Here is a 21275-nt window from a genome sequence, read left to right as displayed (position 1 = left end):
TTATAGTAGTAGTACAACCAAGTAGAAGTACGTACCAAGAAATGAAAAATTGTATATTGTAAACTTTTTACTACTTTATTTTCCCTGCATATTATCTTTATAAATCTTCTACTAAAATGTAACATATTTCATTACAAACTCCGGCTACACATATACATGACCTTATCGATCTTTTCTCACTTATTATGATTTATTTCTTTAAATGAGCGTGTTGTACGTTCATAGGAAATCTGTCATTTTATCTCCTGCCAGTCAGATATTGGCTTGAAATTCCACATCTAGATTGATATTCTTGGCATTACTGGAATTTTTTTCAGCTTGTCCTGAAGCTCATTACTTCTGAATAATTAGTACATCCGCTCTTTGCACCTATAAAGGTGATGACTGAATTATGATGCGGATAATACGTTTGTTTCTAGTCCAGTGTCCTGAATATACTTCAATAGTAAATGACATTTAGAGGTTTAGAGGCCTGTAAATTAATGTCATTTGGCTGGTACAGACGATCCATAGCTAGCGCTCGGATCCAGATTGAATGTCCTGTGTGACAGGGCATTTTAATTGGCCAAGGGTGATTGTGTATGATTTAGAAATATTAAAAAAAAAACAAAAACAACAACAACCATCTGGCATTTTTGTAGGTAATGATCTCAAATTTGCCAGTGTTTTTATAGCGTGCACTCTGCAGAGTTTGTGGTATTATGTAAGATTCAGACGCACCATATATAGATCTTATGTTTGACTCTGAGTTATCACAGAATGCATTCTCATTTCCAGAAGTAGTTATGTGTTCAAATTCAAAAGATAGACAACAAAGAAAAATTTCCAGCATGTTCTAATACCCCCCGTTACAACATGCTGAAGAGAGTGATGTTTAATAATAATTTTTTTTAACAAAATCCAAAAAGCCCTAAAGTCTCTCTTTTTAAGGGTTAGTCAGTTGACTGTCGAACTATCAGCGAGGGCGTGAATCCCGGCTCCTTCTGATTTGCCAGCTTTGAAAAGCTCTGATGGGATGAATAGTGACAATGATGCTGAATGTGGTGCAGTTTCCGTTCATCTGTGTTTCTCCCTACTTTACACTCTGGCTGCTTCCCTCTTTTCCTTCTCCTCCCTTCCTTGCCATGCTTCCTCCCTGCCCTCCACCCCCAGACAGCAATCAGTCACGTCTTCTGCTAGGTCGCCCTCACTGTCAGCACTCTCTCCTCGACATTTCAATCAGTGGTTAGCATGCCTCCATGGGGCAAAAGCTGAATCTGACTAAAGCGGTTCAGCTAGAAAGATCAGCACACTGACTCATTGATGATAAGGCATACTGTAATGTCAAAAGGCACACCACAGACATTTTAATTTTATCTCACTGTAGCTGTGTAGGAGAATATTCCGCAGAGGTGGTGATACGTGTCAAGATTTTCAAACAATAAAACGGATTTTTATTTTCTTTGCTCCAGGCACAAGCTTTTTAGAAAGATTGGCATAATAGGCATGCAAGGATTTATTTCTTTACGGAGTTAAAGACGTTCGCGAAAACGATCGCGGTGAAGCATCGTCACCTTAGAGCTTAAAATCTCATGGATCTTCTCCTGACTCCTGAGTAATTTTTCACCATGTTCTCTGGCTTCCTCCCACCACTCAAAGGAAAAAAATTAGCATTGAATATTTTACTATGTTAAAATGTGTGTATGTATGTGGTGGCTTTGTGATGAACTGATATCCAGTTAAGTGTGTAATCCTACAATACCCATTGGCTCTAGATTCACTGTCACCCTGACTGAAAATGAATGAAAAACTATTAAGGTCCACTCTCAAGTAACGCATGTAATAAAGCATCTATAAATCTGTATTTCGCTCTTATTGATAGATCCCATTACACTAATAAACTGACTTCGACACAGGCCAGCAGCTTGACATTACACTCACCCTACAAGTTGCAGGGTGTGTAATACAATCCAGTTACATGAGGGTCAGTGAAACACCGTTCTTGCAATCTTGTTTGTCCAACACAAAACAGTACTTCGATTTCATTTCTATACACCTGACTTTAACTACTCAGCTTACGAGCTCAATATACTCCTAACCTAATGGCGTACACATGGTCTCGGACAGACCCGCGGTTCAATAGACCTTAATTACCAAATAAGGTATGGTAGAAGGTCATGGAAAATGGCAAGCGTCATGTTATGCACTTAGGTGGTTTAGTGTATTGGAGTAGTGATCTGGTTATCTACGATTATGGATATAGTGTGGGGTAGGACACAATTGCTATACTCCAGCATGTCAATTTTGACTCCAGCATTACCCTTCATTACTCTTTGCAGGATTTATTAACAGTAAAGTGTCAGTCAATTTAAAATTTTTCTTCTCAATGGATTTATTGTTGGAGGGTACATCGTCCTCCCGTCAGCACTGCTGTAGGAGAAGTGTGAACCGTCTGCAAAATACTGTTTAGATAGTCTTGCTTAGAATTTACATAAGAATCTTAATTAGAAAATTCTCAATTTGTTTCTTTCATTGACATCCAGGTCTATGCTCACTTATGGTAAACATTTCCCATAATGCTATGAGAATGGGAATTATGCTGCATTTGCAGTACCTCTAAATTGCACCATGTGTTGTCAAGCTACAAAGTGGAGAAGAAATCTAGCCAGTTAACTGTGCTGAGTAATGAATGTTTTATAGATGTAATATGCTCATATGTCTGTATGATAATTCATCACTTGCAAACGCTTCTATTTACAGTACATTTTGTATAATGCCGGCGTTATGCACACTGATTTAACGTCACTTGCTGATGTCACTCGAGGATGAGGAGATCATCCGCAATATGAAGTCGGAATTTTTGTGGGGGTTTGTGTTTGTTTTCTTTGGTTCATTTCAACATTGCAGCAGCAACATTTAGCTTTTACATTCGTGTTAATGATGATGCTGTAGAGAACCATCATCGTGTAGCTGAACTGAACAATTCTCTGCTGTAGTTCAGCACAACTGGATAGTATAGCTGCATTGCAGTCTGGTTGTTGGACCTTCTCGTTTGTTTTCTTTACCAGCCTCTTCAATACTCTATTTGAAGCTTAATATGCTTGTGATAAAGAAATATCTGTTTGCTTACTGTACTTAAAAAACCCAGTGGCAAAAAAATGGTGGTCAAGACCTTTTCAGTTTCAACGGACAGATCAAACATCTTGTTAATAAGTTTTTGACATATGTTTACGCCATTTGGCAGACGCACTTATCCAGAGTGACTTCTATTTTATGTTATTCTTATACAACTGAGTAATTTCAGGTTGAGGGCCTTGCTCAAGGGCCCAGCAGATGCAGCTTGGTGGACATGGGATTCAAACTCACAACCTTCTGATTGGTGATCCAACACCTTATCCACCAGGCTAGCATCCCACATACTAAGAAAAGCCAACAGTGTGTGTGGGAAGTATAAACTTAAAAAAAAAAAAAAAAAGTCAGCAGTGTGAGGTACCGAGTCAAAAAATAAATCCCGGCAGTGTGTGTGGGACATGCTTCTGCTACAGACCACGACAAAGCAGCTGTTCCTCCTCCACACAGAGTAGAGGTGGGTGTGGTTGCGCTATAATGGATATACCGGAACGTGATCTAAAGAGCTCTTGGATGAACGGTTGATACATTGCTTTGCGTCAGCGGCTTGCTGGAAAACATTGAGGTAGTTTTTAGGACCCAACAGTCAGGACCTAACTGGAGCGATAACTTCTCATGAGAATAATGAAAATCCAGCAGCAAGCAAGAAATAAGGAGCAGAATCACTAAGCACATCAAAAATATTATATTTTATATATTTAATGTGCTTCAGGGTGGAGCGTCGACTCTTTGCAGCTCTTAGGTTAAACATACTGGATCTTATTTACTGTAAGTAGAAGACTCAAGGGGGAGTCTGGTTTTGAGCAGTTATGAGTCTTTCTCTCTTCTATTCTCTCTTTCCTACAGTAAAGCCTTGAAACCATGAGTGAACTTGCAAAGCCACTAGTATTGTGGATTAGAATTTTTTATTTGTCCTTTGAGTATTTGAAGCAATTTACTGGTTTGTTTGAGGATTCCTGTTCATAAGAAATACCCAACAAATTCCCAAATTCCCATGCTACAGTTGCACACTGTACACAGACACAGTGCATGTTTAACTGGTTCATAGTTGTGTTTGCTGTCATGCATCTGAAAGCATTTGATTGCGTTTATATCATGGTTTTATAGAGAACAGAAATTGTGCAGTTGGTCAAAACGGTCAGACTTTCCCAGACCTTACCAGAGCTTGCACGTTATGCGACTGGCACATGGCACATTTTTTCTTATTCATAAACACCTTTAATTAAGCTGTAGGAATGAATGGAAGTACTTAAAAATGTTTTTACAAGCGTTCTCCAGATACTTCTTTGAAGAAAGTGACCTGCTTTTCACAGCGGGTTAAAATCAGGATTGACAAATATGCTAATGTTTCTTCACTTAAAAAATCGAGAACAGTGTGTCATTACTCAGTGGTGCGACATCCTAACACTCTGAGCACTTGCTGGTTTGACAGGATTTAACTCCATGATTTCATCGTTAGCTGTGAAGAGCTTTCCAAATCATCTAATGGACTCCTGAGTGTCCTGCCATCTGGCAGAATGACCCGAGGTGGTCAACCTGCTGACCTCCTAAACACCCAACAGAACTAAACTGGGCTGAATTTTCCATAAACATCGCTATTTATTAAATGGTAGCAGGAGCATCAAATTGAACATTCACTCTCACACTGTAGATGAGGTTCACTTTTTTACGATGCTTTAAGTGCTGAACTGAGCAATACCTGATCAGAGAAATGACTTTGTTTCTATGGTAACATTCAGTGATCAATAACTCTTGAGACTTTCAACACAACAGGGTTACCTTCTAGCCAGGATCCATGTTTTTTTTTTTTTTTTTTTTTTAATAATTTTCTTTAATTCTTACTCCGTATTAAAACAGAATCCTAGAAAAAAGCAACACTTTGTTTCTGCCGCAGATGCTTATGCTTGTTGACGATATAAATTTACTTGACTTAGAGTTATTAGGTTTCTAATTCCCGCACACAGGAACACGTTAATACGACTACGGCTTGCACATGCTGCAGCAATATGTCATGGCTATAAAAACAACCAAGTCCAGAACCTTCAGCTGGTTTATGAGCCAATAATCTGTTTTAGTGGACCTATTTGCTTGTTTGACATTCAATCTGTATTGTAGAGTAAAGCAGAAATATGCCGTAGCACTCTGGATCATACGTGAAGATGTCTACTTAAGACAACTCCTAATGTATTATGTACTTGCTTCTATTTGCAAAATGTATTAATTGTTTTGTCTGTATACAGTTAAAATATAGCTACAGCTAGCCAATAACATTCCATTCTCAAGACTTTTGGCTCCAAGTGAATGCTTGTGCTGCCGTATTGAGGGTGAATACATGCGAGTGTGCATGTGTGATCCTTCAGCTCTCTCTTTGTGGCCGTAGGACAGGCTGACAGCTTTATACACCGAGCAGATGGAGTTCACTGGTGCCGAGGAGCTGACAGATGAGGAGAAGGAAATCATCAACAGCGTGCTGGCCCGAGCCGAGCTAATCGAGACCATGGAGCAGGAGCGGATTGGGTGTGTAGAGTCTGACACTATTTTTTTTCTTCCTAAATAAAGCATCTTGTTTGTACTGGCGACTGGTAGGATGAGTCTGCCGCATTCCACCAAAAAGCACGTTCATTAACATGAGAACATATGTGGTGCTTGCTGATATCTTTGATTGGTAAAACGTCCTGTGAGAACGAACAGGATTGGCCAGGATTCTTCAAGGTGGGATGAAACGATCAATCCCAGGATGTGCACGCTTCTAATTTAACTCCCTTTGAGCGAATGTGAACCTCAGTTAATCCAAAAGTGCTGGATCATTGCTGAGTCTGTGCTCTGATCTCAGCTCTGTAAGATAATGCTAAAAGACTGTTTATTCCATTGGGGATAAAGTAAGTAAAAGTAACCCGGTTTTTACTTGATCCAAACGAAAAGAAAGAAAGAAGTTAGGGAAAGAAGTGGACTCATTAAAACCTATTCTTTTAAGTGATTTAGAGTGATTCATCACAAGCAAGAGTGTCTCAGCATTTCTGAAATGCTACTGCAGTTTGGCTCCATTACAACCGCTGCGTGAGTCAGAAAAAGCCGAACTGCTCTGCAAGTCATTAATAGTGAATGTTAAACTACGGCTTTGTATCAATCTTTCTGCTTAGCCCTTCGTCTCTGTTTGATTTGCTGATGCATTCCACTCAGCCTCCTGGCCTCACCACTTCATTTGCAAAGCGACTTTTTGATTCCTTCGATCAGCAGAATTTAAGTCGAGAGCGTTTAATGGCTTAAAGAAGTAGTTGAAGGAGTGTGTAATGAGCTCACTGCTGTTGTCTCCTGCAGGCGCTTGGTCAATCGGCTGGACACTATAAAGAGGACGGCGTGCGGCGACGGACACTCGCAGTGCCTGCTCTGTGGCCAGCAATTCGGTGTGATGGGCGTCAGCATGGTCATGTGTGATGAGTGTAAGAAGGTATACAGCGGAGCAGCCTCAGGATCTTTACAGAACAGCTACCGCTACCATCTATGTGACCTGAATGATAATAATAAATAAATAAATAATAATACACAATTTCTTTGACAAAATTCCAAATAGGATTAGATTTTTTTTAACATTAATATTTAAAAAATGTATGGTAGCTACTCATTATTAAAAGGTTAATATGTAGTAATTACAAGTGCTGACTGAAATAATGATATAATATCACAGGAGAAAAAACGTATTCATTAAATAAGTAAATATGTAGTATTGGTAATACAAGTAATACTTGCATGTGCAGGTGGGAAATATCAGGAAATAATCATAATAAAAAATAAACAATATTTGTGTACAATATGGGGGGCACGGTGGCTTAGTGGTTAGCACGTTCGCCTCACACCTCCAGGATTGGGGGTTCGATTCCCGCCTCCGCCTTGCGTGTGTGGAGTTTGCATGTTCTCCCCGTGCCTCGGGGGTTTCCTCTGGGTACTCCGGTTTTCTCCCCCGGTCCAAAGACATGCATGGTAGGTTGATTGGCATCTCTGGAAAATTGTCCATAGTGTGTGATTGCGTGAGTGAATGAGAGTGTGTGTGTGCCCTGCGATGGGTTGGCACTCCGTCCAGGGTGTATCCTGCCTTGATGCCCGATGACGCCTGAGGCTCCCCGTGACCCGAGGTAGTTCGGATAAGCGGTAGAAGATGAATGAATGAATGAATATATATATATATATATATATATATATATATATATATATATATATATATATATATATATATATATATATATATATATGTGTGTATATATAAAATAAATTACATTAATAAATATGTATTTATTATTAATAAATATGTATTTTATATACTTAGAATATTGTTTTCCCCCGTACACTGGGGAAAACAATATTATTAACAATAATATTCTATTTAATTTTCAGGGTGTAACACTGTATAATATGGAAAAGATCAAGGCAGGTTTAATAATTTAATACAGTAGTTATGACATGAAAATCAACAAATATGCGCTTTTCTTTCTGTCAATTCAATTTCATGACACCTTTGTTGCCTATACATATCTACAATTGAACGTCTTCCATACTGGACGTATTCGTATGTCTTTCGTACTGAAACAACTCTCCTCATCCTTTTTACACTCTTGCATATTCATCGTACACCAAGTATTACTTGTAAATGCTACATTATTACTTGCTAAGCTCTGAAATTATTGCTTTGTGGCACACGTTCTATTATGCAAGCTGAGTAGTTTATTACACACTGCCACATCCAATAGTGCAGAGTATTTACTATCTGTCTATTAAATATTAGGCACTTGCTTTACTTTAAAATAATGTGCTACTTAACAAAGCTTCAGTTCTATGACACAGGTGCAGCTGCTGTATATGTCCCGTTTAAAAGTGTGTGAAATCGGTGCTAAAGCCCATCGTAGTGATGTCACATGATGTGGAAATGTTCTGAAAGCTGATGCTATGTAGCCTATGTGAGTGTGTTTGCACCTGAACAGTCTCCTGAGGCCAGTGTGTATGTGTGTGTGTGTGTGTGTGTTCTCACCCACTACAGCACATATGTACCAAGTGTGGCATACGCAGTAACAGTCGCTCCTGCCCTGTATGGCTGTGCAAGATATGCAGTGAACACAAAGAGGTCAGTGTCCATAAGTCCTTGTGCACAATGTGTCCTAGATTTGAACACTTCTTACAGTGTATCTATATACAGTATATATATATATATATATATATATATATATATATATATATATATATATATGTTAAATAAAACTGTTATATCTGTAAGGCTTTTAACAGAAGAACATTGTCACAAAGGCACTTTAAAGCAAATTGAATGTAGCTCTAAACTCCTAATGAGCAAGTAAGAGGTGTGAAGGTGGCAAGGTAAAAAAAAACAACTCTGAAACAACATGAATAAGAAAACTAGCAGAACCAGAAACAAAAGGGAAGCTGTCCTCTTCTGACACCAGAGAGTGGGATTTTAAATCTTTATTTCTTCTTGTGTGCGCACAAGACAGGGTTTCTGATTCCAGCAGCAGGTCTTCAGTATTCACCGAAGAAAGGGTAAGACTTGAACGTGAAGCGGTTTGGGGAGAGTAGATTTATTTTATTCACAACAGCAGAAAGTGAGTCTGGAGAGAAGCGGCTTCGAGCAGAAGCAGAGTATGAAAGCAATAATGGAAGATTTGTGTGAGGCTTATGTAAAAAGTTGGAATTTGTTTTTTTTTAATGAAATATAACACTTTGTGTTGAAAGGGAGAAGAAGAGTAAGTTATTATTATGGGTTGATGTATCTTTGAAGTTATTATTCTGGAAGTTTTTAGCATGTTAGGATGTTTTATTAGATGTATTTTGTTGTATTTTTTTTCTAATAGGAACAAATTCTTTTCAACTGGAGAGTCTTTGTGTACAAAACTGCGAAGCATCATGTCATTACAAATGCATAGTTTTAAGTGCATAAATCAGTCAACTAATTTGCATTTATAACACTATTACATTTTCAGAGTATGTGCTCTGAATAAAGACAAATGAAACAAATGAAACAATTAACCTGTATTTAAAACTAAGATGAGTTTGGTCTAAACTAGTAGGTTATATTATTATTATTATTATTATTATTATTTAATTGTAATATTTTATTTACTTAATTATTTATATTATTCATTTCAATTTATTTTATTCTTTTTTTTCTAAGCCCTATCATCTATGACATACAGGGCAGAAAATGTTTTAGCACTGTTCTCATTTAAAGCTGCATTCGCTGAATTGGTCTCATTTTATTTAAACTGTTTGCGATTTTGTCAAACAAATTTAGTTGTTTCTGTTGCACAGAATCCTGATGCACACCTCCAGACTCACCAGAAAGAGTAAATAATAACAAATGATGTACATTTTTTAATATGTGTATGGAGGATTATAGATCATAAGTTTCCAACACATTATCAGTTTGTTACTGAATATTTATTCAAGTTCGCCTGCATTCATCCTTATGTAGGTTCCCTTCAATTAGAGTGTCACTGAAATTTTTGAAGGGATGTCACTGGTTTGTTTGTTTAACACACCGAAACAGAGAGCGTTGTCTTTTTCAGCTTGACAGGTTCAACACCTCTGACTTTAGGAGGGTCTTTCACTATAATGAGATGATTCGTACCTTTTGATGAGTCACTGCTGTTACCGAGCAGGACGCTCCAGTATTTTATTTTTGGCGTACCCTAATTTGCAAATAAAACAAAAATCCTGGATTCTTTAGTAATTCAAATTATGGTCAAAAATCATATATCAGTGATACAGAATCATATAAAGAATTAATTAAAAGGCTCACTCTCAGATATTAATATGCCTCTGAATCAGTGATATATTAAAGACAGACTCACTTGAGGGGAAAAAAGATTCATTGTTGTCAGGATTAAGTTTCAAATATAAATATGTGATTCGTGAATTAAAGTGATAAAGATTTCGGGCTTTTCTAATTAGATGTACATTAAGATGAAATTAAATGAAATGATGAAATAACAAAACAAAAAAAACACACACATTTCAATTTTCTGAAACATTTAGAATGAGGTCATGAACAAAAATGATGAAATGTGACTATAGAGCTCAGACTTCATATAAGATAAGATATATAAGAATACAGAGATACTGAGAAATTGTATTTGAGGAGATGTCTGAACGAAGCTCTTTCGTGATAGCTTTCTGTCTTTCTCACTAAAGGAACGCATAGATCAAGCAAACGATGCAGTGCATTATGGGGCTGCTATAAGGTACATATTTACACTACTCAGAGTGGTGCATTGCGAGTATAAAAGGCTGAGGCACTTGATATTCTCCGCCCTGATTTTGACTCCAGGCATTTTCACTCCAGGCTATTTAACTCCAAGCGTATGACACAGGTGTCCAGACGTATTATTAAAGGTTCGGCCATTACCAACACTGATCTAGGCCACCTGGGTAGTCAGGGCCACTGTTCTCTCAGCAGGGATGTGCTCAACCTTAGTAATATTTCACAGCTATATTTTCTTTGGAATTCAGTACTGTGTGGTTCGTCACTGAGAGTACTAGAGTTAACCCCCTCTACTCAACTGAGGAGCAGTATTAAGTCTGGTATCTCTTTCTGACATCTTCATGTAACCTCATTTATGTAATTCTAAACATTTCTTGGAAAATGTTATCTGATTCCAAAATGAAATGAAAACACGTGGCACTATTCACTATTCAAGTTTTTTTCCTCCGCACAGGAGACATATGGCATTTCGAAGATGGAATGTCTATGCCTTATTCTTGAGTTACTGGTATTATTTATTTGATATCTTTTTCAGGGAAATTCAGCTGCATTTTTTTTATTAAATATATGATGTCAGAGATTTAGCAGATTATACATTTTCTCTCTTGTCCAGAGATTAGTCCATTTCACTCCATTGTTGCAAGTTTGAGGACTGACATATATACTTTTTACTCTTATTCAAGATGTTGAAGCAGTCTGGTGCCTGGTTCTTTAAGGGGTTGCCACAACAGGTCTTGCCTGCACCATTACCCGTTTCGAAGCCGAGACAGTTCAGCACTGATGATACACCTGCACCATCTGTGCCACTATCCCAAATGAGCACAACTGCTCATTCACATGTCAACATACAGAATGGAGGTTAGCCTCTTAATCTCTCTTAATCTTTTTTTTTTTTTTTTTTTTTTAGTTTTCTTGAGTTTTAAAAACTTCTCTCCTGCAGGAAGTGATGTTTCCTAATGTTTACCAAGGTACTTTGAATACATTACACAGTTGTCTGAATGTATGTTCTGCATAGTAACAAAAACAAAGTAAGTACATTTATGCTATTATTACATTTCTCCCCAAATTTAGACAGCGCCCAGCTTATTGTCAGAAAGTTACAGATTCTGGTTGTCAGTAAATTGCACAAGATTCGAGTCTTAAACGTATAAAAGTATATAAGAACCTGAACATTTTAATACCTCTTTCCTGATTGCAACTCGGTAGAAATGAAGCTCCCTGAGCAGGAAGCACTGCCTGTCAGCGCTCAGATCAGTCAAACTCAATCGGGCACAGAGAGACAGCCTAATCTGACAACATGGAAAAAAGAAGAATCTGTCAAGAGTGCCAGTCCTTTGCAGCCATCTTGTATGAGCTCCGTAATGCAGAAAGGTAAAAAAAAAAAAAAGTAAAGTAAGAGCAGGTAACATTCTGAGAGGAGCTTTGATTCCTATAATTCCTTCTCTTATTTACACTTTATGGAGACAGAGCTGAATTTAACAAAGAATTTGCTGTTTTCTGTAACTTTCCATGAAAAAGGAGTCCATCAGATGGAGCGTAGGACAGCACCTACTATGCAGCCTCCAGTTGCAAACAGCACCCACACTCCTGCCACTACCGAGGACTTGGAGGACTACGACTCTGACGATGCCAGTAAGACTGTAACACACTCTGCTCATGATTAGCATCTATAGTCATTCAGGCCAGTAGCTTTAGTTTGTAGTTTGGAATTTGTTTTCAGGTTCAATTTCCTCTTGCTGCTATTTTTTGCCCTCTCTCAGCCACACTGGGGATGTTGGAGTTCAGTCTGCTCTATGAGGAGGAAAACAACACTCTGCACTGCAATATCATCAGAGGCAAGGTATCATATTTCTATCTGTGAGCAGGCTAAAATTGCATTAAGTAAGAAGCTTTTCTAAAGTCCATTTCCGTACGAGACATATACTGTACATATATATATACTGTATATATATATATATATATATATATATATATATATATATATATATATATATACACACACACACACACATATATATATATATATACATGTGTGTGTATATATATATATATATATATATATATATATATATATATATATATATATATATATATATATATACACACATACACTCACTGAGCACATAATTAGGAACGCTATACTATTACTGGGTCGGGCCTCCATTTGGTCTCAAAACAGCCTCAGCCTCTTTGGGACAAAAGGCCAAATATGTTCTACTGGATTCAGATCTGAAGATCACTGAACTCATTATCGTATTCATGACTTTTGCTTTTTGGATTTGGTGCATTATCCTCCTGGAAGTAGAAAGAAGAAGATGAGTAGATTGTGGCCATAAAGGTATCCACGTGGTCAGCAACAATACACAAATAAGCTTTGGCATTCAAGTGCTGACCAGCCTGGACTGTTGAGACAAGACAGGTTGGGTCCGTAGGTTCATGCTGTTGGTGTCAAATTCTAACCCTACCATCTGTGTGCCTCAGCAGAAATCGAGATTCTTCAGACCAGGCTACGTTTTCCAATCTTCATCTGTCCAGTTTTGATGAGTCTGTGCTCACTGCAGCCCCATCTTTCTGCTCTTGGCTAAAAGAAGTGGAACCTGACATGGTCTTCTGTTGTTGTAGCCCACCTGGCTCAAGGTTCGACGTGTTGTGCATTCTGAGATGCTTTTCTGCTCAATTGTACAGAAAGGTTGAGTTACTGTAGCCTTTTTTTGTCAGCTCAGACCAGCCTGGCTGTTCTCCCCTGACCTCTCTGTCTCTGATCAACACGTGTTTCCGACCATTAATGCTTTCTGACTAAATTCTAGAGACTGTTGTGTGTAAAAATCCCAGGAGGATTAGCGGTTACAGAGATGCTCAAACCAATAATCTTGCCATAGATAAAATCACTAAGATTGCATTTTCCTTTCTTTTGATGAACGATGAACATTACCCAAAGATGCTGGTTCATATCTGCATGATTTTCTTCATTGCACTGCTGCCACACAATTGGCTGATTAGATAATTGCATAAAAGTGCAGATGTTCCTAATAATAAAGTGCTCAGTGTGTATATATATATATATATATATATATATATATATATATATATATATATATATATATATATATATATATATACTGTAGAATTCTTAAATATTTATAATAAATCATGTAAACGTTTAATATCTTTCACAATTTAATATTCAAGATTCTGCACTATTTCCAGGTTCCAGTTTAAATATCAGCAGGTGTGATATTGACCGTGTTAACTGCTTTGTGCAAAAGGTCAATATTTCCTGCCATCTAATTTCTTTCCCTGAAGCATGTGTTCAGACGACACTCTGATGGCTTTGATCTAAAATGGATCATAAGGTTTTACACAAACTCGTGCAAACTCTGAAATTCTTGTAAATATTTCATAGATTCAACTTTTCATTTATGTTACTGTCAGGAATAGAATTTCTAATGAAAATGTTTATATGAAATTAGAAAAAAATGCAAAGTACAGACGATTGTAATGTAATAGTGATCTCAGACTTGGAACACACACACACACACACACACACACACACACACACAGTTTTTGAAATTGTTTATCATTGTCTCTTTGGTTAAGGGCCTCAAGTCAATGGACTCCAATGGCCTCGCTGATCCATATGTCAAACTGCATTTGCTTCCTGGTGCTAGCAAGGTAAACATTTGGACAAATCTGACGGTGCTGCATTAGTAAGTGCCATCAGGAAATACATTAAAGTTATAAAAGTATTTTATATTTTATATTTTTAATTTTAAATACATTAAAGTTATAAAAGGAAGAAATTTTGTTCCCCATTTGTATCATATGTTGCTAAATTTATATTGAACAATATCTAGTTGGGGGGGCACGGTGGCTTAGTGGTTAGCACGTTCGCCTCACACCTCCAGGGTCGGGGTTCGATTCCCGCCTCCGCCTTGTGTGTGTGGAGTTTGCATGTTCTCCCCGTGCCTTGGGGGTTTCCTCCGGGTACTCCGGTTTCCTCCCCCGGTCCAAAGACATGCATGGTAGGTTGATTGGCATCTCTGGAAAATTGTCCGTAGTGTGTGATTGTGTGAGTGAATGAGTGTGTGTGTGTGTGTGTGCCCTGTGATGGGTTGGCACTCCGTCCAGAGTGTATCCTGCCTTGATGCCCGATGACGCCTGAGATAGGCACAGGCTCCCCGTGACCCGAGGTAGTTCGGATAAGTGGTAGAAGATGAATGAATGAATGAATATCTAGTTGGCTTGTCTGTGTACTCTGTTTGTTGGTGTGAAGCTGAGAATCTTCTATTAATGTTACTAATGGGACCTAGATGTTTATTTAGACAGTTCCTGTGTGTGTAGTTTGGAGTGTAGTATAGAGTATCTGCTTTCTGTATTTATAATGGCTGCATCCAGAACATTCTCTGGTTTCCATTGCATTGTGTATCTAGTAACTAGGGCACATTCTGAACTACATATTCATGAAGCTGTATAAAAAAAAAAATTCTAAATATCCTGACTATTATGTTGACTTTTTTATATAAATGTAAACACTACAAGTGTTTCTTTTAATCTTTTTTTTTCTAGTCTAACAAACTACGCACAAAGACTCTGCGCAACACCTTAAATCCATCTTGGAACGAGACGCTGGTCTATCACGGCATCACCAATGAGGACATGCAGAAAAAAACCCTCAGGTAATGTGATAATTGTGTTATATTTAGAGCTTTGTTCTATACCAAATGTAAAAGTCAAGGTTAATTGTCAAAGAAAGAGAGCAGTATAATATAATCATTAATGTTGCTTCATCAAATAGCAAAGGCCGTGAGCAGACATAAAAGACTGGGTTACTTGTTTAATCCAGAAATATGTCAAGGACTTGAAATGGTTTGTTCTCATTACACGACAAATAGGTCAGTCTTTAAAGAAGTGCTACATTATGTACAGCTTAATACCACCGAGTTAAGATGGGCGACTTGTATATCATTCGCTAATCCAAATACAGTTAAACACGATCGTGAAGCTAGTACGTAATATTGTCTATAAATGCAACAAGAATTTACATGAGTGAGAATACATAAGATTATAATATAGCTGATATAGGAACATGGGATTATTGATTGCTTTCAAGCATTTATTTCTTAGAAATCAATACAGAAATAATTTCTCAGTCGTAGGAAATAGAATAGGCAACTGATCAGATTTATATTTACATTCATGGCGTTTGGCAGAAGCGCCACCTTTATCTCCTTTATACAGCTTTATACAGTGGTAGCCTATTGTTTAAGGTGTTGTGCTACTAATCGGAAGGTTGTGAGTTCAATCCCAGGTCCACCAATCTGCCACTCTTGGGCCCCTGAGCAAGGCTCTTAACCCTCAATTGCTCAGTTGTATAAAAATGAGATAATGTATGTCGCTCTGGATAAGGGTGTCTGCCAAATGCTGGAAATGTAAATGTAAGCTAAGTAACTGAGGGTTAAGGGCCTCGCTCAAGGGCCCAGGAGTGGCAGATTGGTGGCCCTGGGATTAGAACTCACAACCTTCCATCACAATCAGTAGTCTAACACATTAACCACTAAGCTACCACGTCCCCTAACGACCCTCAGATTTGAGGTTGAGCTGCTCCAGGAAGTTGCCAGTGATAATTTTTTCTCAAATTTTTCTCTCGCCATTGGTATTCCATGGCTCAGTTGATCATAACAGCGCAATGTTTAGTTAGCTGGATATAATCTGTGCATGAGTTACCATCGTTTTGAAGTTGGAAACGGGAACAGAGCTGATCTTTAGAGATATCAGATTCTTTATAGCGAGCTGTAAATACTGGATCGACTGACAGTGGAATACTTGTTAGCCGAGCTGTTTCAGTTAAAAAAAAATGATCTGATTGTGATTCTGTTCATTGCTTATATTCATTTGTATTATTCAGAGATTTCATCACTTAATTAAAGGCATGGCATTTGTTCGATTGCTAAGGGTCTGCATCCGCATTATTCGTTGCTCATTGTTCATTGTCAGACTCTCTGTGAGCGATGAAGACAAATTTGGACATAACGAGTTCATCGGAGAAACCCGCGTGGTGCTGAAGAAGCTCAAGCCGAACCAGAAGAAGAACTTCAGTGTGTGTTTGGAGAGAGTTATTCCGGTAAGCCATATCACAAGATACTGATCTTATTATATTACAGATATTCTTGTCATACATGCTCTTGGATTTCACTCGGATGTGCTTTTGGTCCTCCCACCTCCCATGTAGGTGAAGCGAACAGCTGCTGGAGGTGCAGTACGTGGTATGGCATTGTATGAGGAAGAGGTAACTAAATCATACAAGAATAGAAAAGGAAAGCTTAATAGAAATAGAAAAAAAATAGAGTTATTTAAACAATATCACATGAGCAAGAGCGCTTTTATTCTGATTATCAGCTCTGATTACTCAGCTCTAAGTAAGTGATATTTCAAACACAATATGGCCAGATGTTCTGTTTATATTTGTTCCAGTGGAAATAGCTCACAATGGTTTTTACGTTCCTGTTAAAGGTGCTTTTTTTAATTATTATTTTTTTTTTCTCTTTTTGTAAGTTGGGGTCAGAGTTCAGACTCCAATTTGAGGCTGAACCGCTATTTTTTAAGCGTTATTATTCATTGTGGTGATAAAGTAAAATCCTTGAAACCTACAGTAATATAGTAAACTCTTCATTTTGGCCTATGAGTATGCTTTTGAACTCATTAAAGGCTTTTTAATTCAGAATATTCTCTTTTGTAATTTTTGGCTTATACCTAGAAATATTAGAGTATAAATAATAAAACATCGGTATAGTGTTTATGTGACAGGCTTTAGAGGAAACATTGACTGGTTCCTTTAATGTTGTAACTACTGGATTGCGCTCGTAGGTAAACGAAGGTGACGATGCAGAGGAGAGAGGACGCATTCTGGTGTCTCTCTCCTACAACAGCCAGCGGAGTCAACTCATTGTGGGTATCAACCGCTGTGCTCATCTGGCTCCCATGGACGCCAACGGGTACTCTGACCCTTATGTCAAGATGTAGGTATTAAAAAAGCTATTATACCGTAAACAGCATTTAAAACATCAATATCAGTCTCCTGTCTGATCACGTATACATTTACATACATAATGCAATTGGGCAAAATCCTCAATCCTCCAAAGTGATATAAAGCCTTGACATCATCAGTCCTTATGCAAATGAGGTCATGCTAAATGACATTCATTGTTAAGCACGTTAGAGCTTATTTGATAGATTATTTTTTCTTAAAGCTAATTAGGCTCCAGTGTAGCTCATAAGTGAACTGCACATTGTCATGTTTATTGTCTTCATGCTGCTTTGTAGCTGCCTGAAACCTGACATGGGGAAGAAAGCAAAGAATAAAACGCAGATCAAGAAGAAGACCCTCAACCCTGAATTTAATGAGGTTTGCTCTCGCCGTCTGTCTCGCTAATATCCTTCTGTTTTATTAATAAGCAACATTGACATGACACCTTAAAAGAACATTTATGAGCTCTGTCAGTTTAAGACAAAGAAGGTGCTTTATTCAGTTCACGTCGCATGAAATGGATTTTGCCACTCACACGTTTCACACACGCTTGACAGGGTTTCTTTTTTCTCTTATTGCAGGAATTCAGCTATGAGATCAAACACAGTGAACTAGCAAAGAAGACTTTGGACATCTCTGTCTGGGATTATGACATTGGAAAGGCCAATGATTTCATAGGTATAGTGATATTGTAATAATAATAATAATAATAATAATAATAATAATAATAATAACAATAATAATACAATTGGTTGTAGTAGTAATATTAGTATTAGAATACTCTATTTTAATGTTGTACACTCAAACCGCTGTCATGTATTGGAATATGCATGCAATATTCCACAGGCCAAAGTCATGATAATGAAGGCCATGACCTTGATGAATATGGAAAGAAATTCATGTCACATTAAAAATGCAATCATTAGGTTAGAGGAATGTGACGGGCAACGCGCACCCTTCACATTACATGCGGACAGCGTGGTTAAAACGAAAAACTGTGTATCGTTCCTTGTATTTTTTTCTTCTTTACTGAATGTGTGGATTTGCTTTTAAAGAATGAAATACCGAATCTGTGTCAGAAGAGATGTTGTGATCTCGTCAGACTCTCATCAGACTCTAGATTTCTAGTCTGTAACATGCCACAGCTATAAGATAATTATATCATATCATATAATATAATCACAAGCCTTCTCCTGGATGTCTTTATGTTTGTTAGGCATGTTTGCAGACAGAAGAAGAAAATGTATTTCTTGGGAATGTTTAATTAAACTAGCTACCTGTTTCCCAGTTCACTTTCCAGTGCAAAAGATTTAAAAATGTTTATCTTTAGCTCTTAATACGTTGACGAGTCAGCGGCGCCAACGGAACGTCTCAACACATTGCAAATTTGTCAGAAGGCAACTGACAGTTCAGTGTTTAAGGTATTGGATTACTGCTTGGAAGGTCATTAGTTCAAGTCCCAACACTGCCAAGCTACTACTCCTGATCCTTCTGAGCGATCCCTCAACAGCTAAGTTCTATAAATTATCATCTGCCATAAATTTGAATATATAATGTCATCTTTGGCAGTAGTTCCGCCTTGTGTTACACATCATAATTTCCACATAAAGTACAATTTATTCAGGGCAAGACAAAATACACAAAAGATTTCTGTGGGAAAGTTTATTAAAAGCTTTATAACGTTGTCTAGCACACTAAAGTCTTCATAACCATAAGCTGCATTTTTTACGTTCATTATCGTTAACAGACCGTAAACGTATAAAACGTATATGAATATTTTATTAGTAAAAATAGTCATCGTAAGGCAAATTCTTAAAACAGTTTTAGATTAAAACGGTTGAACCTTCCTTATTTATTATTCTAAATACAACAAAGACTTGTGTCTGACAGCAGGCTTGGTGTTTTGTGCTGGCGTGTTTAAAGTGAACCTCACAGTGAACTGCGAGTTGCATAAGAGATAAATGCATTTAATTCTCTCACATTCTTTGAACGCACATCCACACGTTTTTTTTTTTCCGTAAGAGAACAGGCATCGTGTAAAGGACATCGCAGACACAATTCAGATGTCACTATTGAAAAGTGTTGCAACGTGTGTTTGCCGATTGCTTTTCAATTGAACATGGAATTCTGTCCATATGACCCCAATGCAAGCAGATGAAATAGATAAAAAAATATATGTTGTATGAAACACAGGAGGCTGCCAGCTTGGTATCACAGCCAAAGGAGAATGCTTGAAGCATTGGTACGAGTGCCTGAAGAACAAAGACAAGAAGATCGAACGCTGGCATGTGCTGTACAATCAAAACAACATCGAGGCTGATGACTAAAATGCGCTGTTCTTCATATCCTAATAGCTCTTACTTTGTGACTCTGTACGATCCTGTCTTCCACTATTCATTTTCATCCCTCTCTTAAAACTGCTCCTACTGTGCTAATTAGCCTGACTTCATGTACGATAGTGCACGTCGTGCTTCGTGCTCTTACAATGAGCTATTATGTAATTAGTGGTTTAGATCATCTTTAACCGTCTAACCGTATTGAATCGAATCCACTATTGCACAGTATGATGAGAAAAAAACGTGTTACATTAGGTACCGAGAACGTAAACGTGACTTTAAATGTGATGTAATTGCGGTATTTTCCAGTATGAGCATCTTCCCCTAAATCATTTTGACATTAATTGTGACAAAATGACCGCTCTAATAAGATTGATTATAAAATTCTCCACACAGGAAGTGGTATAACACATCAAGCTGCATCTTGTATACAGGTGGTTGTATATTGATATTTCCATCTATTTTTCAGATCCAAAGTTGTATTTTACACCGTAGAAAAACGACAAAGAAACTGTGTAATAACTGTTGACACTCACTGTCCACTTTATTAGGTACACCTCTGTAATAATCAGCCAATCATTTAGCAACTGCAAAATACATTCAATAATGCAGACAGAGACCAAGAGCTTCAGTTAGAGTTTACAACAAACATCAGAATGGGGAAAAATGTGTTCTTTGTGATGTTAACTGTAATATGGTTGTTGGTACCAGATGACTGGTTTAAGTATTTCACTGCTGAGCTCCTGGGATTTTCACACACAACAGTCTCTAGAATTGGCATAAGAAACAAAACAAAAATCATTCAACTGATTACTGTGAGAGGAACTGAGTAGAGAATGACAGGAAAACTTTAGTAACTCCAATAAGCACTCTATCCAACCGTGGTAAGCAGAAAAGCATCTCAAAATGCAACCTTGATCTGGATGAGCCACATCAGGTTCCGCTGTTGTCAGGCAAGAACAAGAATCAGGCAAGAACATAAGGGTAATATGGGCACAGGATCACCCAAACTAACTCAAAGGTTCAATGTTGACAGTGATTATTTGAGTTACTGAATCTGACAAGGTGTTCTGAACTCTGAACTCCCAGAGATCCCAATTTTCCCCATTCTGATCTTTGATGTGAACATTAACTGAAGCTCTTGATCTGTATCTGCATGAGTTTATGCATCGTGCTGCTGCCCCATGATTGACTGATCAGCTTACTGCATGAATGTACAGGTGTTCCTAATAAAGTGGGCAGTATATATATATATATATATATATATATATATATATATATATATATATACTAAATGCTTGCTTATTCAAAGAAAAATGTTATTTGTGCATGGACACTTTCTTAAACATGTTTGCCCTTGTTATATTGCGACAGATATGAAAAGATTATTTAATATATTTGTTTAATATATTCAGTGGATTTTCAGTGTATGATCCTAATGTAGCCAATAAAGTCATTACTAATAAACAGCCTCATAAGGAGTGATGATCTGTTGGATCCTGGCAGGGACCACACCTCTCTCAATTCCCAAGGTGTCAGTGTTGTG

At 37.6% G+C, this 21275-nt stretch overlaps 1 protein-coding gene across 1 annotated transcript in view; it reads left to right on the top strand.

The window, feature by feature from the left end:
* Positions 1-20984, top strand: part of rph3aa (rabphilin 3A homolog (mouse), a) — a 28832-nt gene extending 7848 nt beyond the window's left edge. Inside the window, exons 2-16 of the mRNA XM_060895616.1 lie at positions 5489-5625; positions 6427-6556; positions 8138-8221; positions 11053-11227; positions 11576-11740; positions 11888-12001; positions 12130-12209; positions 13967-14041; positions 14936-15045; positions 16364-16490; positions 16599-16655; positions 17234-17385; positions 17690-17771; positions 17975-18071; positions 19587-20984. Coding sequence (XP_060751599.1) covers positions 5519-5625; positions 6427-6556; positions 8138-8221; positions 11053-11227; positions 11576-11740; positions 11888-12001; positions 12130-12209; positions 13967-14041; positions 14936-15045; positions 16364-16490; positions 16599-16655; positions 17234-17385; positions 17690-17771; positions 17975-18071; positions 19587-19720 — 1689 coding nt within the window. The 5' untranslated portion in view covers positions 5489-5518 and the 3' untranslated portion in view covers positions 19721-20984. The remainder of the gene's footprint in view (positions 1-5488; positions 5626-6426; positions 6557-8137; positions 8222-11052; positions 11228-11575; positions 11741-11887; positions 12002-12129; positions 12210-13966; positions 14042-14935; positions 15046-16363; positions 16491-16598; positions 16656-17233; positions 17386-17689; positions 17772-17974; positions 18072-19586) is intronic.
* The last annotated feature ends 291 nt before the right edge of the window (positions 20985-21275 follow it).

Source organism: Tachysurus vachellii, chromosome 20 (genome assembly GCF_030014155.1).
Source record: "Tachysurus vachellii isolate PV-2020 chromosome 20, HZAU_Pvac_v1, whole genome shotgun sequence".
Lineage (NCBI taxonomy): Eukaryota > Metazoa > Chordata > Actinopteri > Siluriformes > Bagridae > Tachysurus > Tachysurus vachellii.
This window is presented reverse-complemented; position numbering and strand designations above follow the sequence as displayed.